This window comes from Arachis hypogaea, chromosome 18, assembly GCF_003086295.3.
Source record: "Arachis hypogaea cultivar Tifrunner chromosome 18, arahy.Tifrunner.gnm2.J5K5, whole genome shotgun sequence".
Classification (NCBI taxonomy): Eukaryota; Viridiplantae; Streptophyta; class Magnoliopsida; order Fabales; family Fabaceae; genus Arachis; species Arachis hypogaea.
The window spans coordinates 109308926-109334619 of NC_092053.1; the positions used below are offsets into that span (position 1 = coordinate 109308926).

General features: G+C 38.3%; 1 protein-coding gene and 1 non-coding gene across 4 annotated transcripts; one reads left to right on the forward strand and one right to left on the reverse strand.

Annotated features, from left to right (window-relative positions):
• Positions 1-387: 387 nt before the first annotated feature.
• Positions 388-6308, forward strand: LOC112772807 (DEAD-box ATP-dependent RNA helicase 47, mitochondrial). Of its 3 annotated transcripts, none has more exons than XM_072226213.1 (3): positions 405-925; positions 2079-2770; positions 4125-6308. In XM_072226213.1, exon 3 carries the CDS (start codon positions 4344-4346, stop codon positions 6057-6059), a length of 1716 nt encoding a protein of 571 aa, XP_072082314.1. In that variant the 5' UTR covers positions 405-925; positions 2079-2770; positions 4125-4343; the 3' UTR covers positions 6060-6308. The 3 variants fall into 3 exon arrangements, with proteins under 3 accessions (XP_025673602.1, XP_072082314.1, XP_025673604.1); XM_025817819.3 differs by having other exon boundaries at positions 2376-2770; XM_025817817.3 differs by lacking the exon at positions 2079-2770 and having other exon boundaries at positions 388-925.
• A 10252-nt stretch (positions 6309-16560) lies between these two features.
• Positions 16561-16668, reverse strand: LOC112774321 (small nucleolar RNA R71). The gene has a single exon (XR_003188815.1). It is a non-coding gene; the product is annotated as a small nucleolar RNA R71 (small nucleolar RNA).
• Between the last annotated feature and the right edge of the window lie 9026 nt (positions 16669-25694).

Sequence of the window (25694 nt, forward strand, 5' to 3'; positions counted from 1 at the left end):
ATAAAAAAAGACTGCGTCATTTAAATTATAATTCATTAATTTTTTTATATATTTATTTAATTATTATCGAATCAAACAATTTAACAAATGATCCACAAGTTGAATCATTAAGTTAATCCAATGACACAGTAACTTTGCTCAATCGATTGCTAGCTCAAGCCAAAAGGAGGGAAAAAAAATTTTTCATGGGATAAAGTATGTTCTGAAAATTGGACTGGCCAGTCAAATCGGTTCGACCGGAAACCGGCAAAAAACGGTCCAATCTAATGTGTAAAACCGTCAAATCCTAAATCGCTCAAGAACCGTTAAATTGGTCGGTAACCGGCCGGTCACACCGGACCGGAACCCGGCCGGTTTAAACGAGGTCGTTTCCTTCCTTGAAAGGGAAAGAGATTGCACGCGTTATCCCCACTTCTCCAACTCCTTCCTTCAGAAAAGAGCAAACTGCCGTAGCCTCCACCAAAGAAAGCAAACCCTAGCCACCGACAATAGTTGTCGCCGTCTGTCGGAGTGAGAGACTGCTGCCGCCGTCCGTCGCACTCAAGAACTTCCGTCTTCGTGCTCTCGGGCCTCTCGCCGGATCCTCCGCGTCGTGTGCTCGCATCTCGCCTCTCTCCTCTTGCTCGGCTGCTCGCGCCTTCCTCCGCCAGTGAGTGCTCGAGCTGTGCGTGTTGCTGCTCCCCCACCGCTGCTCTTCTGCCGGCATCCGTCGCGCTCAACACCACCGTCTTCGTCTGGGCGTCGAGCCCGAGTCTCCAACCCCTTTCCTCATTAACCAAGCGCAACTTCTTCCTCGAATTCGCCGGCCGCCGTCTTCTCTTTGTTTTCTCAGCCACGCTTTTGCCGCCGTTCGCCGTCGTGCTCGCCACCTGGTCTCCGTCTCGGTCGCGCTTCTGCCCTTCTGCTCAGACTGCTTAGAACGAAGGTAATGACTTCATTTTTTTTTCATTCTTTGTTCTTCGTTCTTGCTCAAAAATCATCCAATGATTATTCAACATTTGAATATTGTGTGGTTTTAATTTTTTATTGAGTGATTATTTGATTATTGATTAGCCCTGGTTCTGCTGTTTTTCTGCTCTGCTATTCTCCGTCAGTAGGTGGATTTCTTCGTTTTTCTATTTTTCTGTTTTTGTCTGGTAAATTAGAGAAGGATATTGCATGTTGGGTTTCTTTTTGTTCACTGCTTGGAATTTTGTTGCTGAGAATTGTTCATGTCTAATGATGTGTCTTCTGATAATATGTAAGACTATTTCAGGTGGTTAATTATTATATGTTTTCTTTCTGTTAATTTTTAGTCCCTTCCTCCTCAACCCTCCCGACCAGAATCCCCTTCACCTTTCAAATTTGTTATTTTTGTCCCTGCCTGTAAAAAGCTATTGTAGAAGAGATTCAGCTTGATTCGTTTGTAGGATTTGATGGGTTCCTTTACCAAAAAGTTTTAACAGATTGTATTAGTAACTAATACCACTATTTAATGAAGTGATATATATTTGATCACTACTAAACTGGTCCAGCAAGGGGGATTCTTCTCATATCTTGAAGGTGATTTTTCCATTATCATTATGGGGATTTTTGTGGCATGTATGATTCTCTTACTTGCAAGAAACTGTTACTGTCATATTCCCTTTCAATGCTGTTGCCAAGTCCTGAATGCTCAACATTAGTGGTTGCTGGGAGGAATGGGAATAAGAGTAGCTATTCAGAAGACTGGCTTGCAATAATGATTTGCTAAACTGTGTGACTTTTCTGTGTTAGTCTAGCTACATTGAGAAGCATTATGTTGTACTATAAATTTTTGGATTGGTTTCAACTTTCAAGTTTTCTCCAATAGGATTTACTTGAGTGAATTACATGATGCTACACATCCTGATGTCAATTTTAGCAGTATTTGATGGCTGTAAGTAGTCTAGGATTGTAAAGCACCACTTTGATATTAACTTTTCTTAATCACTCCTGTACAGGCTTCTATGTGTAGCAGAATATGATTATCTTATTTATTTATTTTTCTTTTGAATACATGGTGTGATTTTGAACTTTTCAAGTTTAATTTGGAATTAAGAGAGCATTGTGTATTCCAGGATTTGTGTTAAGGCAATGTAGTGGGGAACAGTGGAGCTTTTTCTTAAATTTCGATTAGTAACAAACTGAATGACAAATTGATAATCACAAGGGTAAATACTTTTTCAGGTATCAATAGGCCTTGTGGAATAATAGAAAATTATTTTTGTCTTACTTTTATTTTTAGTGTTTATTTATAATTTATTTATTATTTTATTATAAAACGGTTTTTTCGGTTGAACCACGGTTAAACCGGTTGGACCAGTAAACCAATGACCCAATAGTTAAAGCAGTTCCATCACCGGTCCGGTTTTCAGAACCTTACCGATAAAGGATAATCCAAGCCGAAATTGAAAAACAGAGGCAGGGGATTCTGAACTTCGATAATCCACTCTCCACATATCCCATTTTTTCCTATCAAGCCACTAAGTGGAAGCATCTTCCTCACACACTCAAGTCTCACACAACGTCCACCATTCACAACGCCTCAAGCTCCTGCTGCGCCATCCGCGATTAACTGCGCCTGGAGCTCCGCGGTCCGCGTTTCACGGCGCCTCGAGCTTCGCCGTCCACGATTTACCGCGCGCTCCACCGTCGAGTCTCTCCATCTCGATCATTGCCGCCTTCTCTGGCCACCGTCGCGGCCGACCCGCCGTCCTCTTCTCCGAGCTCTATTGTTTCGCCGTCCTCTTCTCCAGCCCTCTCCTTCGTGGTACCATTTTCTACATCTACATGCTTTGTTTTGGTTTTTTTTTTTTACCCAGTGAGCTCTGATAATAGTTCTTCAGACAGGGCTGAAATTTGTTCCTTCAGGCAATTATTAATTTAGGTTTTTTTTTGTTCCCTTGTTTAATTTAATTTCCGTGTCGATAGAAGTTAAAAGCATAAAATTTTGTTCCAATTTGAAAGTTCAACAATGTTATGAATGACTATGCTATGTTCTGTGTCATTGGATTTATGTTTTCATTGAGACTTACATTATTGTTGATGGATGGAATTGTTATGTATGGTGGATTGCTGATGTGATTGTTATAAATTTATGTTTTCTTTCTTGTGGTGCAGTATTGGAACATTTTGTTTGCATGTGCTTTTAAATTTATGTTTTCAATATAATGGTTCTTACTTCAACAGATTCAGTAACGTTATATTATATATTACATATTACATATTACATTCCTCTGCTGCGTTGTGATGTACTTATTGCCATTTAGACAGTGCTTATTCTTTTGTTTTTTGTTTCTTTTTCTTTCCTTTTATTTTCAGACACCAAAAGAATATATTACATATTACATATTAAGATTGATTTAGTTTCTCATACTTTGGATATTGTAGTTAGATTTTTGGTAAGTTATCCTTGTTAAAGTTTCTGACATAATCTTTGAAGTTAGGTGTTTTCTTGCCATTCATGGTTTCTGAAAGATAAACAAATAAGTAATGGAAAAAAAAGGAACGTTGTTGTTTTGGACTATTGCAGTGAGCTTGTTCTATTTTAATCATGCTCGCTTGGCCCAAGTAAAAAAATAAATAAATATCAAGGGGCATGTGCTGTCTTGTTTTTAGTTTAAGACACATATTTACTAATAACCTGGGGAGGAGAATTTGATAATGAGAACGAATGGGGGCTTCAGACACATAGGGGGAGGGAGAGAGGAACGGCAGCTCCATGATTCATTCATGTAGAACTATCGGTGACACACCAACCTCGGAAGACAACAACCTCATGTTCAAAATCAGAGACAATCTTTTATCTATACCCAATATATGTTGTGACTGTCTGTATGATAATGAAGTAATTGTGTGTGATAATGATGATGCTTGGGTAAATGAAAAATTTGTGATGCATAAAAAATAAGTTATAAGAAAGAAGGGATGAATTGGGTTCTTTTGCTCAAAAAGATTTTATCCTTTTGATGAATGAATTACTTCTTTTTATAGGTAAAGTTTACATCAATGATGTATGTAACAGAGTAGATTTTTAGAATAGATTGGCCAAATATCAAACACACTTGTTTGATATTTTAAATTTACATTTATTACGTTTTTGAACTAACCGGTACTTTAATTAGGTGTTGAAATCTCCATCTATGACCAGCACGTCGTAAGACTTTGGGGACTTCTAGCTTTCATCACATTTGATGACTTTTCAATGCCAATAGAGGAAAGCAAACAAAAACATCAGGAAGAAGGATATTGTGACACCTAGAGCTACATGTCTGGATTTTAAGATATTAAGTAAGGATAAGTAAGGATACGGATAGTATTTTGTTCTTAGTTTTGTTAGAAAGATGCCAGCTTTGATGTCAGCTAGGTTTCTTCTTCTTGTTGGAGAGTCCTTCCCCATTAGAAGGGCATTGGCTACTCATAAAAATGCTTCTTCTTTGTTGCACACAAGTATTCATTGTATGAGCCAAGTGGAACCACCAAATCATGGTTCCTTAACCCTCTCAAGTGTTGGTTTCCAAAGTGAAGTTGATAAACCAATTAACAAAGGTGGCAAGTCTAGCAGTAAGGTAAAGCCATTGTTGAGTTCATCCCCTGGGTCCCTTAAGAGCAAAGGCATAGGGAAACCTATTGGTTCCAGTGAGAAGAAGAAAGCGTTTGCGATTGTTGAGAGGAAGAAACAACAAATTGAGGCTGCCCCATTTGCAGCGAAATCGTTCTCTGAACTTGGGTTGCCCCTTGTTCTGATTGAGAGATTGGAGAAAGAGGGGTTCAGTGTTCCAACTGAAGTTCAGTCTGCAGCTGTTCCTACCATTCTGCAGAACCATGATGTCATAATTCAGTCTTATACGGGTTCGGGGAAGACATTGGCTTATCTGCTTCCTATACTATCATCTATTGGTCCACTGATGAACAATGTTTCCAAGAGTGACAGTGGTGGTGATTCTGGTGGGAAAATGGGAATAGAAGCAGTGGTTGTTGCTCCCTCTAGGGAGCTAGGGATGCAGATAGTGAGGGAGTTTGAGAAGATACTAGGAGTGGAGAACAAGAAAGTGGTTCAGCAGCTTGTGGGAGGTGCGAACAGAACCAGGCAGGAAGAAGCTCTCAAGAAGAATAAACCTGCCATTATTGTTGGCACACCTGGTAGGATAGCGGAACTTAGTGCAGCAGGGAAGCTTCGGACACATGGCTGTCGCTATTTGGTATTGGATGAAGTTGATGAGCTCTTGTCATTCAATTTTCGGGAGGACATGCACCGGATATTGGAGCATGTAGGCAGGAGATCAGGTGCAGACCCGGATCCAAATGTTAAAAGGACTGAGCGTCAGTTAATTATGGTGTCTGCAACTGTGCCGTTTTCTGTTGTAAGAGCAGCGAGGAGCTGGGGATGTGATCCACTTCTCGTCCAAGCTAAGAAAGTTATCCAGCTTGATACTGTCTCGCCTTTGGGCCCTATCAATTTGTCAAGGCCTTCAGTCGGTTCTACTCCAGACCCAACTAAGCCATCTCAGGCATCAGTAGAGAGTTTGCCTCCGGCTTTGGAACACTATTATTGTGTAGCGAGGTTACAGCACAAGGTCGATACCATGCGAAAGTGTATTCATGCCCTGGATGCAAAAGTTGTAATAGCTTTCAGGAACAACAGTAAGCAACTAAAGGATGTCGTCTTCAAGCTGGAGGCCCGTGGAATGAAAGCGGCAGAGTTGCATGGGGATCTTGGGAAGCTTGCTAGGTCATCAACTTTGAAGAAATTCAAGAATGGCGAGGTGAGAGTTCTGGTGACAAATGAATTATCAGCTAGGGGTTTGGATGTGGCAGAATGTGATCTCGTGGTTAATCTGGACTTACCTACGGATTCAACTCACTATGCACACCGAGCTGGCCGAACTGGTCGGCTTGGTAGGGATGGTACAGTGCTAACCATATGTGAAGAGTCCGAAGTTTTTATTGTGAAGAAAATGGAGAAGCAGCTTGGAGTAACTGTGGCGTTCTGCGATTTTGTTGAGGGAAAGATGCTTGTCAACCAAGAAGAGAAAGCACTCAGCACTTCAAGAAAATGAGGTTTAGTTGAGGTTTACAAAGCTATACTCTAGGTTTTAGCTCTTGCATATTTTCAAGAATAGACAACTTCTACTTGCAAGTGCATATTTTAAAACAGAAACTCACCTTATAATTTACGTTGTAAGTCAAGCATGTCATCAACTATAGTTGACAGAGTCCCTCTCATCTGCATCTTTCTTTTTCCTCATATCTGATTGTTGTTATCAAGTTCTTATAATGTTTCAAATCTGAATTCAGTTTTTCTTTCTTTTTCTCCTCTTATCATCACTTTCTGTGACCTCAAAGTAATTCAGTATGAAATTTGATGCTGGTTTTGAATCTGCTGATGTAATCATAGAAAATAGCTATATAACATTTTTGTTAACTGCTGCTGCAGAAGTTTCTGGTTTAGAACTTGGAGAATAGGATATTCATTTTTGAACCTCTATGTTTCTCCATTTAAAAAAAGTTGAATTTCCATGGTAGTATACAACATTGCGCAATGTTTAACTGGAAAATTTTCACTTGGTAAAGTTTCCTCCTAGAGCCTAGTCTTCTGTCTTCCGGGGTTGCAGTTTCAACTTATGTTCTCTAGCTCTAAATTCCTGCTTTTTGAATCGAGCTCCTTGCTTGGGCAACTTAAATATCCAAGCAGGATTATTGTTGCTATTGAGAACCCTCAGGATATCCTTGTTTAGTCTGCTAAGCCATGTAGTCAGCGGGCAGTCTTGAAATTTGCCCAATAAACTGGTGCTAATGCAATTGCTGGAAGGCACACTTCTCGGAGGTCAGTCTTACTTTTCCATTTTCACATAATCTTTTTTGTTTATCTTTTTGGATTCTGAATCTGAATATTATTGAAGAGTGTGTCAATTGTGAATCTTTTGTGAATTTTGCATTCAATTTTTTATATTTGGTGAAAAACTCAGGTGCATTCAACTTCACGTGAAGTTGATAGTTGAGAGTGGTTAAATAATTTGACTGATTTGACTAAATTTTCATCTTACGACTCAATTATCAACTTCAGGTGAGGTTGACTGTACCTGTGTTTTCACCTTTATATTTATCTTTTCCTGTATTTTTTTTTTGTTATATACTTATAAATTTGTTATAATCTAGTGGTTTGTCAATTTTTCTTTATATGGTGTGTTGTCTATTCAAAGAGTCAATTTAATTTCTAATCATGATTTTGATACGAGTAAGTGTATTTTGTATGACCACATTGTGTGCAAAACAGCTTATTATCATAATTTTACGATAGAGCTTATGAAAAAGAAAACTTGTCAAACCTCAACATTTCTGTTATCTTTCCGATGCTTTAGCTACTGAATGAAAGCATTTTTATCTTTGGTTAATTTTTCGTATTCCTTATTCCCAGGTATTGACATAATTAACCTTGGCAAGACACAGGAGAGGCTCCATCTTGCTGGTAGGATTATTGTTGCTGTCAAGAGCCCTCAGGATATCAAAGTTCGCACAATACACGGGTGCGAATGCAATTGCTGGAAGGCACACTCCTGGAACATTCACTAATCAAATGCAGACATCCCATAACGAGCCTCGTCTACTCATTCTGACTGATCCAAGGACTGATCATCAGATGCCACGTGTTTTAGATGTTTGAAACTTATTCATTTGTGTTGAGGGTGTAGTGGTGTATGTTGTTTCGCTATTAACTGTCAATATGTTTTTATGGGAGTTTGAAATTCTGTTATTAGTTGATCTCATTGTGGGTTTGTTTTTCTATTTTTTTTTTAAAAAAAAATATGTGCAGCCCATTAAAGAAGGTGCTCTTGGAAATATTCCGACCATTGCCTTGTGCGACACGGATTCTACAATGCGCTATCTTGATGTTGGCACTCCTGCCAATAACAAGGGGCAGCACAGTATTGGTTGTCTATTTTGGTTATTAAGTTGGACGTGATGGTAAACTGATTTTTGCTCCTATGAATGGAACCATTATTATTTTGTGGCCCTTTTAGATTTACTTTATTTCCAGATATCTGCACTGTAAATGTCTCATCTCATGTGCGCTTAGTCGGAACAATCTTTCTTGCAGTACATACAGTCTTTCTTGCAGTACATACAGGCGTCTAAAGTTTCATATTTCCTCGTAAGATAGTAGTCTTATTATGTGGTAACCAGAAAATTTTCACTTGGTAAAGTTTCCTCCTAGAGCCCATTCTTCTGTCTTCTGGGGTTGCAATATCAATTTATGTTCTCTAGCTCTCAGTTCCTGCTTTTTGTATCGAGCTCCTTGCTTCGGCGAGTTAAATATTTAAGCAGAAGCTGAAGTTTGACTCCAATTTATTATTTCACTTTATTTAATGGTTCTTAAAAAACCTTGTTTTTTGCCGTTTATTGATTTATATAATGTTTTTTTTTTTGGGACATAGATTTATACAATGTTTGATAATCTAAATTTGTGATTGCTTTTGATCTTGGGGCTTTTTGAGATTAAAAGGGTATTTTAGTTTATATAAAATCAAATTCAAAAATTTATTGTTACAATTAAAAAATTTAATTTTAAAAAGATACTTTAATTTTATTAAAAAAAAGTTATAAGTATTTATTTTTTTATTAATACAGTTAAAAACATTAATTCTAAGAGGATATTTTACTTTCTTAAATGAAGTTCTAAAATGATATTTTATCATTTTAAAACGAACTAAAAAGGTACTATTAGTTAGTCCTATAATGATATTTCTAAGGAAGTATTTTTTTGTCTTTAACGTTTGGGATAAGTTTAAAGTTCTTAATATTTAAATCGTTCTATTTGTGTACCTAATATTTGAAGATCGATTCAATGTTGTTCTATCATGAAAATTTGACAATTCATGTTTGTAGAGGTTGACGAACTGGGTTCGTTCTTTGTAATTATCATGTTATGGTTAGTGACAAAGATAGTGATCCTTAATCCTCAACTCTTGCCAAGATCTTTTAGCAATTGAATTTATTTGAATTTTTTTGTTAATTACCTTAATTGCTCTTAATTTAATTTTTTGCATGCTTCTTTAGTTTCTTACCATTTAAATTTTTTGCAAATTGCAATCAAAATTTCCTTTTTTTCATAGTCAATAATTGAACACTGATTCTAAGGGAGAACGATCTGGGATTAAACTTTTGGTATTTGTTTTGAGATTGTAACATTTTTTTTTTCTTTGTAAGCCTACCAATGAGCCTCTTATATAGAAGGAGACATGGCAATCCTTTATGATGCTCCCAATATTCTTGACTTGGAACACTGTTAATGTGATACTAATAGGTCCTATTGTATTCCTCCATGGTGAGTTTGTGATGAACATAATTTTTAGACTTTTCATTCTTCCTCTGGATTGCTGCAATCCCATGACAACAAGGCAATCCAATGAGATACCACTTTCTACGTGAGCATGTTCTTTTCAGTGTGTTCACTCTCACCCTATGTTGTCACTTTCTAACTTCAAATTGGTCGTGCTCATCATCACTAATCCATTGTGCTTCCTAGTAGTTTGTTTGCCTCGTCTGCTTTTCTAGTCTTTTGATTCGTATAGGGGCCATCTTTCCAATGTAGGCCATTAGTGCATCCTTATGATTAGTCATTGTCTTTGTGATGTAGAACCTAAGCTCCTCAAGCATTTTCAAAATACTCTTCTGTTGCAAATCCATAATTGTTGAATTAAAAGACTCATAGATGTTGTTGCTTGTCATGTAAGACCCAGAATTTTTGGAAAATCTTATTATGAGTCAATTTCAATTTATTTATTTATTAAAGGCTTTAATTTCAGAAATTATTTTATTAAAGGTAATTAAATTAAGTTTGGATAAATTGAATTTGAATTAAATTAGAATTTTTATCTAATTTTATAATTATTGGATAATTTTTTATGTTTAAATTATAAATTTTAATGATTGTAAAATAATAAAAGTTTTATATAATTTTAATAGTTGTAAAATAATAATTATTGAATACTCTATTACTCCTGTTATTATTAAAAATACCTAAACTACCCAAAATTCTAATTCTAGCCTAACCTTAACACACTCTCACCTCACATTTCTTCTCTCAGTGTTGTAAAACCTCCTTTCCCAAACACACCACAAAAACACACCCTCACAACAATGGAAGAAAAGAGAGAAAGAGAGAAACAAAGGAAGAAGAAGGCAGAGGGAGCTGTCGCACTGCCGGTGCCTATCTGCTGTCCAGCTCGTTTCGCTGCCATCGTCACGTGTAAGACCTCTGGATTTTTGGAAATTAAATAATAAGTTATTTATAATTTATTATACTTGTTGATAATTTTATTTTAAAAAATATTTTTTCTAAAAGTAATTAAATTAATTTTTATGATACTTTGAGTTTAAAATCCATTAAAATTTATAAATTTTTTTAAATAATTGAAGATTTTCATATTAGAGATTTAAAGGTTTAGTAATTAAAAATAGTAAGAGTTTTATACAATTTAAATTGAATAATTGAAAATTTTGGTTAATTTTATAAACTAAAAGAAATTTATTTATTTATCTCTAAATTTGAATTAGAGTACTTAATTAAAAATAATTTATAAATTGAAAAATAAATAGTATTCTTGAAGTTAATTATATTTGGATTAAATTTGATTTTAAATTAATACTATATCTAAACCCTAATTCCCAAAATAATAAAATACTCCCTCGCCATCACTCAGCCACACACCCCCTTCAGCGAATAACACACACACGTAGTGGAGAAGAAGAGAGAAAGAGAGGGAAGAAGAGGAAAAGGAGGGAGCGACCGCTGCCTTGCTGCCGCCGCGTCCTGATGCTGCTGTCGCCTTCACGGAGGAGCCGTGCGCGAGAGAGGAAGGTAGAGAGAGAGAGAGAGAGCTCGCGCTGCCACAACCATGCACCGTCGCTGCTATTCCGTTGCCGTCCATGGAGCCGTGAGGAGCGTCGCCGTCGAGGAGGAGGAAGACGCGCGAGAAGGAGCCGCCACACCTCATTATCACCGTGTTTCATTGCCACCGCCGAAGAAGCCACTGCCATTTACCCCAGCCGCACCATCGCTGTCAAGTCTAGACAAGAGAGAGGAGACGTAGGATTGGAACCCCGACGAGCTGGAGGAGCAGTCCTTGCATGTCACACCGCCGAGGAGAGGAAGGAAGAGTTGCGTCTCACTGTTGTTGCCGTGATGGAGAACCGCCGCTGTTGAAGCTCTCCTGCGACTCTTGCTGCCATGGCCACTGCTCTTCCAGCCGCTACCGTGGGTGTTGTCGATGTGGTTTCCATTGTTGTGGATTGGAGGTTTCCACTGAGCTGCATGCGGCTGTTGGAGCTGCTCTACCGCCGTTTTGGTCACTGGGTATGGCGCGGGTGTCACCAAAATCACCACCGAAGCTGCCGCTGGTTCGTTTTTGGTTTTTTTTGTATGGTGAGCATGGTTCTGAAAACCGAACCGGATTGGCCGGTTCAACTGGATTAACCGGGAACCAGTCACCTACCCGGTCCGGGTAAGGCTAGAAATCGCTTGGCAAAAAACTGGTGAAAAATCGGTCGAATCGGCGGTTAACCGGTGAACTGGCAGAACTGTCCGGTTTTTTAGCAGATTTTTGATTTGAATACTCCATACAAACGGCACCGTTTTATACTTTATTTAAAAAAAAAAACCCTAAACAGGACCCCCAACCCTCTCCCACTCCCACTCCCACTCTCACCCATCTCGGCATCTCCTCTCTCAAACTGAAGAAAGCTTGAGATTGAAAGAAGTGGAAGAACCCTAGCCACCCACAGCCACCGCAGCCACCCACAGTCACCCAGCCCGTAGCCACCGCAGCCCCTAGAGCCTCGCATCGTTTGTCATCGCTGAACCTTTCTCTCCTTTCTCCCTCTCTATCGCGCTCTTTGTCTCTCTGTCGCTGCTCCTCGCCATGGGTCGTCGTTGCCGCTTCTCTGCTCCTTGCCGTGGGTCATCGTTGCCGCATCTCCACTCCTCGTCGTGGGTCGTCGCTGCTTCTCCCTTCCTCCCCTGCGTCGTTTTTGCTTCTCCCCTCCTCGTCGTTTCTGCTTCTCCCTTCCTCGTCGACGTCATTTCTGCTTCTCTGCTTCTCTTTTAGGTGTGATGTCTCGCAGTTTATCTCCATGTCTCTTTTACGTTTCTGCTTCTCTGCTTCTCTGAGTTTTGAGATATTATTTGTGAATTTTTAATCATAAATTATGAAAAACTATAAAATTTTAAAATTTATTAGCTAAAAAATTATTAAATTCAAATATTTAAAATTATATATTAAATTTTTTATAATTTTATTATATATTTAATTAAACCGGTTGAATCTCTAAACCATTGAACCAGTCACTCTACCGGTTCATTGACCAGTTCGGTTCTCGCAACCTTGATGGTGAGTTGTTTTACTCCGAAAACTCTTTTAATCGTTGTTCCGATATATGTGGCTGAGGTTTTACAACGTTATTGCGATAGGATCGAGTTTCGATTGTTGTATGTCGTGTTTGGAGTTGCGGTTGTTGTCGCTAGAGTAATATGGAGCTGTGGTTGTGGCTGTCGCTATTTGATGAGCGGATAATTCATACGCTTTTTGGCATTGTTTTTAGTATGTTTTTAGTAGAATCTGGTTACTTTTAGGGATGTTTTCATTAGTTTTTATGTTAAATTCACATTTATGGACTTTACTATGAGTTTGTGTATTTTTCTGTGATTTCAGGTATTTTCTGGCTGAAATTGAGGGACTTGAGCAAAAATCAGATTCAGAGGTTGAAGAAGGACTACTGATGCTGTTGGATTCTGACCTCCCTGCACTCAAAATGGATTTTCTGGAGCTACAGAACTCAAAATGGCGCGATTCCAATTGCGTTGGAACGTAGACATCCAGGGCTTTCCAGCAATATATAATAGTCCATACTTTGCCCAAGTTTAGATGACACAAACTGGCGTTCAACGGCAGCTCTCTACCCAATTTTGGCGTCTAGCGCCAGAAACAAGTTGCAAAGTGGAGTTCAACGCCCAAAATGGCACAAAAGCTGGCGTTCAACTCCAAGAATGACCTCTCCACGTGTAGACTTCAAGCTCAGCCCAAGCACACACCAAGTGGGCCCCGAAAGTGGATTTATGCATCATTTACTTACTTCTGTAAACCCTAGTAGCTAGTTTATTATAAATAGGACTTTTTACTACTGTATTAGACATCTTTGGATTATCTTTTAATCTATTGATCACGTTTGGGGGCTGGCCACTCGGCCATGCCTACCCTCTATTCACTTATGTATCTTCATACAGTAGAGTTTCTGCACTCCATAGATTAAGGTGTGGAGCTCTGCTGTTCCTCAAAGATTAATGCAAAGTACTACTGTTTTTCTATTCAACTCAACTTATTCCGCTTCTAAGATATTCATTCGCACTTCAACCTGAATGTGATGAACGTGACAATCATCATCATTCCCTATGAACGCGTGCCTGACAACCACTTCCGTTCTACCTTAGATTGAATGAGTATCTCTTAGATCTCTTAATCAGAATTTTCGTGGTGTAAGCTAGATTGATGGCGGCATTCATGAGAATCCGGAAAGTCTAAACCTTGTTTGTGGTATTCCGAGTAGGATTCAGGGATTGAATGACTGTGACGAGCTTCAAACTCGCGAGTGCTGGGCGTAGTGACAGACGCAAAAGGAGGGTGAATCCTATTCCAGTATGATCGAGAACCTCAGATGATTAGCCGTGCTGTGACAGAGCATTTGGACCATTTTCACAAGAGGAGGGGATGTAACCATTGACAACGGTGATGCCCTTGCATAAAGCCAGCCATGGAAAGGAGTAGGATTGATTGGATGAAGGCAGCGGGAAAGCAGAGGTTCAGAGGAACGAAAGCATCTCTATGCGCTTATCTGAAATTCTCACCAATGATTTACATAAGTATTTCTATCCTTCTTTTATTATTTATTTTCAAAAATTCCATAACTATTTTATATCCGCCTGACTGAGATTTACAAGGTGACCATAGCTTGCTTCAAGCCGACAATCTCCGTGGGATCGACCCTTACTCACGTAAGGTTTATTACTTGGACGACCCAGTGCACTTGCTGGTTAGTTGTATCGAAGTTGTGACAAATTATGAATTGAGATTAGAGCACCAAGTTTTTGGAGCCATTACCAGAGATCACAATTTCGTGCACCAAGTTTTTGGCGCCGTTGCCGGAGATTGTTCGAGTTTGGACAACTGACGGTTCATCTTGTTGCTCAGATTAGGTAATTTTCTTTTTGTTTTATTTTCAAAAAATGTTTCAAAAATCTTCAAAAATTTTCTTCTTTGTTTTCGAAAAAATTTTTTTTTTTTAAAATAAAAATGTTTTCAAAAAAATATATTTTTTTCTTCAGAATTTTTAAGAATGAATTCTAGTGTTTCATGAAGCATGTTGAAGCCTGGCTGGCTGTAAAGCCATGTCTAATTCTTTTGAATAGGGTATGTCAGGCGTGTCATGTCTGGATTACATACTAAAGCTTGGCTGGCTATTAAGCCATGTCTGACTCTTTGATTGGAGCTTTAGACTAAAGAACATAAGATTCCTGGAATTCATATTAAAAATTTTGGAATCCTTATTTTTCTTTTTTCAAAATGATTTTTGAAAAAAATTAAAAGAAAATACAAAAAAAATCATAAAATCATAAAAATAAAAAATATTTCATGTTTCTTGTTTGAGTCTTGAGTCAGATTTAAAGTTTGGTGTCAATTGCATGTTCATCTTGCATTTTTCGAAAAATCATGCATTCATAGTGTTCTTCATGATCTTCAAGTTGTTCTTGGTAAGTCCTCTTGTTTGATCTTGATGTTTTCTTGTTTTGTGTCTTTTCTTGTTTTTCATATGCATTTTTGCATTCATAGTGTCTGAACATGAAAGATTTCTAAGTTTGGTGTCTTGCATGTTTTCTTTGCATTAAAAATTTTTCAAAAATATGTTCTTGATGTTCATCATGATCTTCAAAGTGTTCTTGGTGTTCATCTTGACATTCATAGCATTCTTGCATGCATTCATTGTTTTGATCTAAAATTTTCATGCATTGAGCATTTTTAGTGTTTTTCTCTCTCATCATAAAAATTCAAAAAATCAAAAAAAAAAAAAATCTTTCCCTGTTTCTCTCTTAAAATTTCGAAAATTAGATTTGACTTTTTCAAAAATTTTTAAAATCTAGTTGTTTTTATGAGTCAAATCAAATTTTCAATTTTAAAATCTTATCTTTTTCAAAACCTTTTTCAAAAATCAAATCTTTTTCATTTTTCTTAGTTATTTTCGAAAATTATAAAAATATTTTTCAAAAATCTTTTTCTTAATTTTATCTCATAATTTTCGAAAATAACATCATCAATTAATGTGTTGATTCAAAAATTTCAAGTTTGTTACTTGCTTGTTAAGAAAGATTCAAACTTTGAGTTCTAGAATCATATCTTGTGATTTCTTGTGAATCAAGTCATTAATTGTGATTTTAAAAATCAAATCTTTTTCAAAACTAATTTCAATTATATCTTTTCAAAAGTATCTTCTTATCTTATCTTTTTCAAAAATTTGATTTCAAAATATCTTTTCTAACTTCCTAACTTATCTTTTCAAAATTTGTTTCAACTAACTAACTAACTTTTTGTTTGTTTCTTATCTTTTTCAAAACTACCTAACTAACTCTCTCTCTCTAATTTTCGAAAATATCTTCCCTCTTTTTCAAAAATTCTTTTTAATTAACTAATTATTTTAATTTTTGAAAATTACTAACCTTTTTCAAAAACTATTTTCGAAAATCACTAACCCTTTTTTTCAAAAACAATTTTCGAAAATCCTTCTCCCTCATCTCCTTCTAATTATTTATTCATCTACTAACACTTCTCTTCATCTCACATCACTGCTCCTATCCTTACCTTTGTGTTTGGATTCTTCATTCTTCTTCACCCCTATTCCTTTTCTTCTTCTACTAACAATAAGGAACCTCTTTACTGTGACATAGAGGATTCCTCTTCTTTTCTTGTTCTCTTTCTTATGAGCAGGAACAAGGAAAAAGGCATTCTTGTTGAAGCTGATCCAGAACCTGAAAGGACTCTGAAGAAGAAACTAAGAGAAGCTAAATTACAACAATCCAGAGACAACCTTATTGAAAATTTCGAACAAGTAAAGGAGATGGCAGCCGAACCCAACAACAATAATGCAAGGAGAATGCTTGGTGACTTTACTGCACCTAATTCCAATTTACATGGAAGAAGCATCTCCATTCCTGCCATTGGAGCAAACAATTTTAAGCTGAAACCTCAGCTAGTTTCTCTGATGCAGCAGAACTGCAAGTTTCATGGACTTCCATCTGAAGATCCTTTTCAGTTCTTAACTGAATTCTTGCAGATCTGTGATACTGTTAAGACTAATGGAGTAGATCCTGAAGTCTACAGGCTCATGCTTTTCCCTTTTGCTGTAAGAGACAGAGCTAGAGTGTGGTTGAACTCTCAACCCAAAGACAGCCTGAACTCTTGGGATAAGTTGGTCACGACTTTCTTAGCCAAGTTCTTTCCTCCTCAAAAGCTGAGCAAGCTTAGAGTGGATGTTCAAACCTTCAGACAGAAAGAAGGTGAATCCCTCTATGAAGCTTGGGAAAGATACAAGCAGCTGACCAAAAAGTGTCCTTCTGACATGCTTTCAGAATGGACCATCCTGGATATATTCTATGATGGTTTATCTGAGCTATCAAAGATGTCATTGGATACTTCTGCAGGTGGATCCATTCACCTAAAGAAAACGCCTGCAGAAGCTCAAGAACTCATTGACATGGTTGCTAATAACCAGTTCATGTACACTTCTGAGAGGAATCCTATGAGTAATGGGACGCCTATGAAGAAAGGAGTTCTTGAAATTGATACTCTGAATGCCATATTGGCTCAGAACAAAATATTGACTCAGCAAGTCAATATGATTTCTCAGAGTCTGAATGGAATGCAAGCTGCATCCAACAGTACTCAAGAGGCATCTTCTGAAGAAGAAGCTTATGATCCTGAAAACCCTGCAATAGCAGAGGTGAATTACTTAGGTGAACCTTATGGAAACACCTATAATCCATCATGGAGAAATCATCCAAATCTCTCATGGAAGGATCAACAAAAGCCTCAACAAGGCTTTAATAATGGTGGAAGATACAGGTTTAACAATAGTAAACCTTTTCCATCATCCACTCAGCAACAGACAGAGAACTCTGAACAAAATACCTCTAAATTAGCAAACTTAGTCTCTGATTTATCTAAGGCCACTGTAAGTTTCATGAATGAAACAAGGTCCTCCATTAGAAATTTGGAGGCACAAGTGGGCCAGCTGAGTAAAAGGATCACTGAAATCTCTCCTAGTACTCTCCCAAGCAATACAGAAGAGAATCCAAAAGGAGAGTGCAAGGCCATTGAATTGATCACCATGGCCAAACCTATAAGGGAAGGAGAGGACGTGAATCCCAAGGAGGAAGACCTCCTGAGACGTCCAGTGATCAATAAGGAGTTTCCCTCTGAGGAACCAAAGGACTCTGAGGCTCATCTAGAGACCATAGAGATTCCATTAAACCTCCTTATGCCATTCATGAGCTCTGATGAGTATTCCTCTTCTGAAGAGAATGAGGATGTTACTGAAGAGCAAGTTACCAAGTACCTTGGTGCAATCATGAAGTTGAATGCCAAACTATTTGGCATTGAAACTTGGGAAGATGAACCTCCCTTGTTCACCAATGAACTAAGTGATCTGGATCAACTGACATTGCCTCAGAAGAAACAGGATCCTGGAAAGTTCTTAATACCTTGTACCATAGGCACCATGATCTTTAATGCTCTGTGTGACCTTGGTTCAGGAATAAACCTCATGCCCCTCTCTGTAATAGAGAAACTGGGAATCTATGAGGTGCAAGCCACTAAAATCTCATTAGAGATGGCAGATAATTCAAGAAAACAGGCTTATGGACAAGCAGAGGACGTGTTAGTAAAGGTTGAAAGCCTTTACATCCCTGCTGATTTCATAGTCCTAGACACTGGGAAGGATGAGGATGAATTCATCATCCTTGGAAGACCCTTCCTAACCACAGCAAGAGCTGTGATTGATGTGGACAGAGGAGAGTTAATCCTTCAAATAAATGAGGACAACCTTGTGTTTACAACTCAAGGGTCTCTCTCTGCATCCATGGAGAGGAAGCATAAAAAGCTTCTCTCAAAGCAGAGTCAAACAAAGCCCCCACAGTCAAACTTTAAGTTTGGTGTTGGGAGGCCACAACCAAACTCTAAGTTTGGTGTCAAACCCCCATATCCAAACTCTAAGTTTGGTGTTGGGAGGTCTCAACAAAGCTCTGCACATCTGTGAAGCTCCATGAGAGTCCACTGTCAAGCTATTGACATTAAAGAAGCGCTTGTTGGGAGGCAACCCAATGTTTATTTATCTAATTTTCATTGTTTTTTCATGTTTTATTAGGTTCATGATCATGTGGAGTCATAAAATAAATATAAAAATTGAAAACGGAATCAAAAACAGCAGAAGAAAAATCACACCATGGAGGAAGACCTTACTGGCGTTTAAACGCCAGTAAGAAGCATGTTTTGGGCGTTCAACGCCAGAACAGAGCATGGTTCTGGCGCTGAACGCCAGAAATGGGCAGCATCTGGGCGTTTGAACGCCAGAAATGCACCCTGGAGAAGAGCTGGCGCTGAACGCCCAGAACAAGCATTGTTCTGGCGTTCAATGCCAGAAATGGGCAACAAATGGACGTTCAACGCCCAGAACAAGCACCAATCTGGCGCTGAACGCCCAGAGTTGTGTGCAAGAGCATTTTGAATGCCTAATTTGGTGCAAGGTTGTAAATTCTTGAACACCTCAGGATCTGTGGACCTCACAGGATTACCTCAGGATCTGTGGACTCCACAGGATCCCCACCTACCTCCAGTCACTTCTTCTCACCCCTCTTTCACACAATCCCATAAACACTCTTCCCCAAAACCCTTCACCAATCACCTCAATCTCTCTTCCCCATCACCTCTTCACCACTCACATCCATCCACTCTTCCCCATAAACCTACCTCATAAACTCCACCTACCTTCAAAATTCAAAATCAAGTTCCCACCCAAACCCACCCTAAATGGCCGAACTTACCCCCCCTCCCTTCCCTATATATACCCCTCCATTCTTCCTCATTTTCTCACAACACACCCCTCCTTTCTCTTCTTGGCCGAAACACACCTCCCCCCTCCTCTCCATATTTTCTTCTTCTTCTTCATCTATTCTTTCTTCTCTTGCTCGAGGGCGAGCAATATTCTAAGTTTGGTGTGGTAAAAGCATAAGCTTTTTGTTTTTCCATTACCATTGATGGCACCCAAGACCGGAGAATCCTCTAGAAAAGGGAAAGGGAAGACAAAAGCTTCCATCTCCGAGTCATGGGAGATGGAAAGATTCATCTCCAAAGCCCATCAAGACCACTTCTATGATGTTGTGGCCAAGAAGAAGGTGATCCCCGAGGTCCCTTTCAAACTCAAGAGAAATGAGTATCCGGAGATCCGACATGAAATCCAAAGGCAAGCCGGTTCAACTAAGAAGACTGGACCTCAAGCCTGTAGCTAGAGGATGGTTAGAGTTCATACAACGCTCCATCATCCCCACTAGCAACCGATCCGAAGTTACTGTGGATCGGGCCATCATGATCCATAGCATCATGATTGGAGAGGAAGTAGAAGTTCATGAAGTCATCTCCCTTGAACTCTACAAAATAGCCGAAAAGCCCTCCCCTGGGGCAAGGCTAGCTTTTCCTCATCTTATTTGCCATCTATGTTACTCAGTTGGAGCTTTCATAGAAGGAGACATTCACATTGAGGAAGAGAAGCCCATCACTAAGAAAAAGATGGAGCAAGCAAGAGAGCCCATTCATGGAGCTCAAGAGGCGCAGAAAGCTCATCATCATGAGATCCCGGAGATGCCTCAAATGCATTTTCCTCCACAAAACTATTGGGAGCAAATCAACACCTCCCTAGGAGAATTAAGTTCCAACATGGGACAACTAAGGGTGGAACATCAAGAACACTCCATCATCCTTCATGAAATAAGAGAAGATCAAAAAGCAATGAGGGAGGAGCAACAAAGATAAGGAAGAGACATAGAAGAGCTCAAGGACATCATTGGTTCCTCAAGAAGGAAACGCCACCATCACTAAGGTGGATTCATTCCTTGTTCTTACTTTCTCTGTTTTTCGTTTTCTATGTTAAGTGCTTATCCATGTCTGTGTCTTCATTACATGATCATTAGTAGTTAGTAACTTTGTCTTAAAGTTATGAATGTCCTATGAATCCATCACCTCTCTTAAATGAAAAATGTTTTAATTCAAAAGAATAGGAAGTACATGAGTTTCAAATTTATCCTTGAACTTAGTTTAATTATATTGATGTGGTGATAATGCTTCTTGTTTTCTGAATGAATGCTTGAACAGTGCATATGTCTTTTAAAGTTGTTGTTTAAGAATGTTAAATATGTTGGCTCTTGAAAGAATGATGACAAGGAGACATGTTATTTGATAATCTGAAAAATCATGAAAATGATTCTTGAAGCAATAAAAAGCAGCAAAGAACAAAGCTTGCAAAAAAAAAAAAGGCGAAAAAAAAATAGAAAGAAAAAGAAAAAGCAAGCAGAAAAAGCCAAAGCTCTTAAAACCAAGAGGCAAGAGCAAAAAGCCAATAACCCTTAAAACCAAAAGGCAAGGGCAAATAAAAAGGATCCCAAGGCTTTGAGCATCAGTGGATAGGAGGGCCTAAAGGAATAAAATCCTGGTCTAAGCGGCTAAACCAAGCTGTCTCTAACCATGTGCTTGTGGCGTGAAGGTGTCAAGTGAAAACTTGAGACTAAGCGGTTAAAGTCAAGGTCCAAAGCAAAAAAAGAGTGTGCTTAAGAACCCTGGACACCTCTAATTGGGGACTTTAGCAAAGCTGAGTCACAATCTGAAAAGGTTCACCCAATTATGTGTCTGTGGCATTTATGTATCCGGTGGTAATACTGGAAAACAAAGTGCTTAGGGCCACGGCCAAGACTCATAAAATAGCTGTATTCAAGAATCATCATACTGAACTAGGAGAATCAATAACACTATCTGAACTCTGAGTTCCTATAGATGCCAATCATTCTGAACCTCAATGGATAAAGTGAGATGCCAAAACTATTCAAGAGGCAAAAAGCTACAAGTCCCGCTCATCTGATTGGAGCTATATTTCATTGATAGTTTGGAATTTATAGTATATTCTCTTCTTTTTATCCTATTTGATTTTCAGTTGCTTGGGGACAAGCAACAATTTAAGTTTGGTGTTGTGATGAGCGGATAATTTATACGCTTTTTGGCATTGTTTTTAGTATGTTTTTAGTAGAATCTGGTTACTTTTAGGGATGTTTTCATTAGTTTTTATGTTAAATTCACATTTCTGGACTTTACTATGAGTTTGTGTGTTTTTCTGTGATTTCAGGTATTTTCTGGCTGAAATTGAGGGACTTGAGCAAAAATCAGATTCAGAGGTTGAAGAAGGACTGCTGATGCTGTTGGATTCTGACCTCCCTGCACTCAAAATAAATTTTCTGGAGCTACAGAACTCAAAATGGCACGCTTCCAAATGCGTTGGAAAGTAGACATCCATGTCTTTCCAGAAATATATAATAGTCCATACTTTGCTCAAGTTTAGATGACGCAAACCGGCGTTCAACGCCAGCTCTCTGCCCAATTCTGGCGTCCAGCGCCAGAAACAAGTTGCAAAGTGGAGTTCAACGCCCAAAATGGCACAAAAGCTGGCGTTCAACTCCAAGAATGACCTCTCCACGTGTAGACTTCAAGCTCAGCCCAAGTACACACCAAGTGGGCCCCGGAAGTGGATTTATGCATCATTTACTTACTTCTGTAAACCCTAGTAGCTAGTTTATTATAAATAGGACTTTTTACTACTGTATTAGACATCTTTGGATTATCTTTTGATCTATTGATCATGTTTGGGGGCTGGCCACTCGGCCATGCCTACCCTCTATTCACTTATGTATCTTCATACGGTAGAGTTTCTGCACTCCATAGATTAAGGTGTGGAGCTCTGCTGTTCCTCAAAGATTAATGCAAAGTACTACTGTTTTTCTATTCAACTCAACTTGTTCTGCTTCTAAGATATTCATTCGCACTTCAACCTGAATGTGATGAACGTGACAATCATCATCATTTGCTATGAACGCGTGCCTGACAACCACTTCCGTTCTACCTTAGATTGAATGAGTATCTCTTAGATCTCTTAATCAGAATTTTCGTGGTGTAAGCTAGATTGATGGCGGCATTCATGAGAATCCAGAAAGTCTAAACCTTGTCTGTGGCATTCCGAGTGGGATTCAGGGATTGAATGAGTGTGACGAGCTTCAAACTCGCGAGTGCTGGGCGTAGTGACAGACGCAAAAGGAGGGTGAATCCTATTCCAGTATGATCGAGAACCTCAGATGATTAGCCGTGCTGTGACAGAGCATTTGGACCATTTTCACAAGAGGAGGGGATGTAACCATTGACAACGGTGATGCCCTTGCATAAAGCCAGCCATGGAAAGGAGTAGGATTGATTGGATGAAGGTAGCAGAAAAGCAGAGGTTCAGAGGAACGAAAGCATCTCTATGCGCTTATCTGAAATTCTCACCAATGATTTACATAAGTATTTCTATCCTTCTTTTATTATTTATTTTCAAAAACTCCATAACTATTTTATATCCGCCTGACTGAGATTTACAAGGTGACCATAGCTTGCTTCAAGCCGACAATCTCCGTGGGATCGACCCTTACTCACGTAAGGTTTATTACTTGGACGACCCAGTGCACTTGCTGGTTAGTTGTATCGAAGTTGTGACAAATTATGAATTGAGATTAGAGCACCAAGTTTTTGGAGCCATTACCAGAGATCACAATTTCATGCACGACTGTTGCGGGCCGAGAAAAAGGGTTTTTGATGCGATGTATAGCTTTCAGGTTTCGACTATTCGAGGTTGGGGTTTTCTTAAAACTTATTTTATATCGCAGAATTGTTATAAATAGATATTGATGTGAAAAATGTATTTTTATAATTTCGTGAGTCTTATGGATTGGATTGAGTTGCTCTAGATGATTGTAATTGTTTGTTTGGTTGAATTATTGATTATTTGAGAAGATCGAATGTTTTGGGTTATTGATTGATTTTGTTAAATTGGCAGTTACCGAATTGATTTTCTTAAGATTTGGAAATATTTTGATATTGAAAATGAGTTTGATTTATTGGAAATGATATTGAGAGTTGAAAATGATTTGAGATATTGGATTTGGTTTGTTTGATTTATCGAAAATAATTTTTGAGAATTGAAAATGGTTTGAAATATTGGAATTGGTCTGCTTTTAGAAATGATTTGAAAAGAGTTTGATAAATTGTTTGGCTGGGATCCTTGAAGGGTGGCATGGTCCGAATTTTAGAGGAGATGTCAAAATTTTTATAAAAATGGGAGGTTTCGTTTGAAGTGTTTTTTTAGAAAGATTTGGATTTAAGGAATATGTGATTTGATTTTGAGTTATTAAGAAAATTATTATGTTTTGAATTTGATTTATTTAAAAAAGAGTGAACTATGTTTTGAGTTTGAATTATTGATGAACGGAATGGGAGGCGTAATGGGATGATTGTGATAATGATAAGTGATGACAATTGAATTTGAATGAAGGACGATGAGGATTGATTTCAAAGTATGATTTTGAATGAATTGAATGATATTGATAATGAATTTGAAAATAAAAATTAATTTGATTGAGATACCTGGGCAGTAGCAGCAGTAGTGGTTCGTCTCAGTTGCTCCGAGTCAGGGACTGTGACGCCTGGGCAGTAGCAGTAGTAGTGGTTTATTCCACTTCTCCAATTTGAGTTTTTAAACACCCGCCTGGGTAGTAGCAGCAGTAGTGGTTTATTCCACTTACTCTAGGTTAAGCGGGTAGTAACAAGGGGGTTATGGCTCAGACCCACTTACTCCGCGATGGGTGTTTCTATCCAAGGTTAGCTACCAGGACATGTCGGGTTTGACTATATAACTGACAGATGATATCATCAGCCGTAGGGCAGGCATGCATCCTATACATTTGTATGGTTTGTTTGAGTTTGAATTTGTTTTGATTTGCCTAATTGTTTAACTATTATTAACTGCTATCTGAGCTAATTGCTGTAACTGCTATCTGTACCTGTGTTTTCTTTATCTGTTTTGCCTGTGTTTGTTTCTGAGATATCTCTCTGTCGAGTGGAGGAGGCACTAAGGGTTGTTTTTAGTTTGATTAGTGATGAGTCGATGACAGTATTGATTGATTATGTGATGGGTTGGGGGCCGTGATTGGTTTCTAATCGAGGTTTAGTTACTATGAAAAATCAAGCTGGTTCAGCATAGATTTAATGAACCTATGCTTGGAATAGATTGGTCATTCATACAATGTAGGAAACTTTTAAGATTTTTTTTCTTATAAGAAAAAAAAGGGTTTCGGATTTTGGATGATTAACTAATTTCTTTTGAAAAGGTTTTGGATTTTTGAATGTTAAACCGTTGGTTTTCAAAAGAATTCATAAGACAAGCGATGATCACTGTGTTTGAAAATAGTTTTTTTTTTAAAAATATCTTATGACAATTCTGAAAATTTGTGGTGAGACCATGTGGTTAGATTCTCACCCCTACAGCTTTATCTTTTCAGGAATCGATGAAAAAACTTACAAAGAGTTTAATCTTGTTTTGCATATACGATTTTGTTGTTATATTAGTTAGTTATTATTTTTTCCCTCTCCATTAATATTGTATCTTGTAAAGAGGGTTAGTATTAAAAGAATCATTTTTACGGTCTCGAGTTTTACAAAGGCTCATATTTTATTATTCAGTATATGGAAGTCTTCGTAATACTCCTCACTATTAGATTGCGCGAGTTGGAGGGGCTGTCTTCATGCGCCGTCGCCACCACCATTGTAAGAACCGCAACTAATTAACCGGTTAATTAAGTGATTAATTGCCAAAAGTAGATTCCAAAAAGTTAGAGTGAGAACTTGAGGATTTAAAGGTGATTTTTGGACTCAGTGGGTCTTTCTGAGTCAGAAAATGTGTTTTCTGTGAAAAATCGTAAAAAACTGTGAATCGGTAGTTGAACCGGTTGAGCCGGTTCAAGTCTGCCCAGCACCGCACGAGAAAAAGTGAAAACCGTCAAAAACCATAGAAAAATATTAGAAGTTGAAAACCGGGCATTACTTTTAAAGGTTTGGCCCGAAGTTGGACCAAATGGGATAAAAACGCTAACGGGTTGGATTGGGCCCAAGTTGGGCCCAAGCCCAACATATATAAGGGTTCATTTAATGTACCCATGCAGCCACAACACCATTAAACACACACACACACACACACACACACACACACACACACACACACACACACACACACACACACACACACACACACACCAGAAAAGAGAAATGGGAGAATAGGAAGAAGAAAACACTATTCACTTCAATCTTCTTTTCGCGATATCTTGAGCTATAGAGCTCCGATCGCTGCACTGTTTGCGGCTACGCATTTCTTGTGAAGAGCTCTACAAAACCCATATAAGAAACTAGCAAGGTAAGCTCGAAATTCTCTCAGTTTCTCTCTTCAAAATTTTGGGTGTTTAGGGCTTTGGGTTA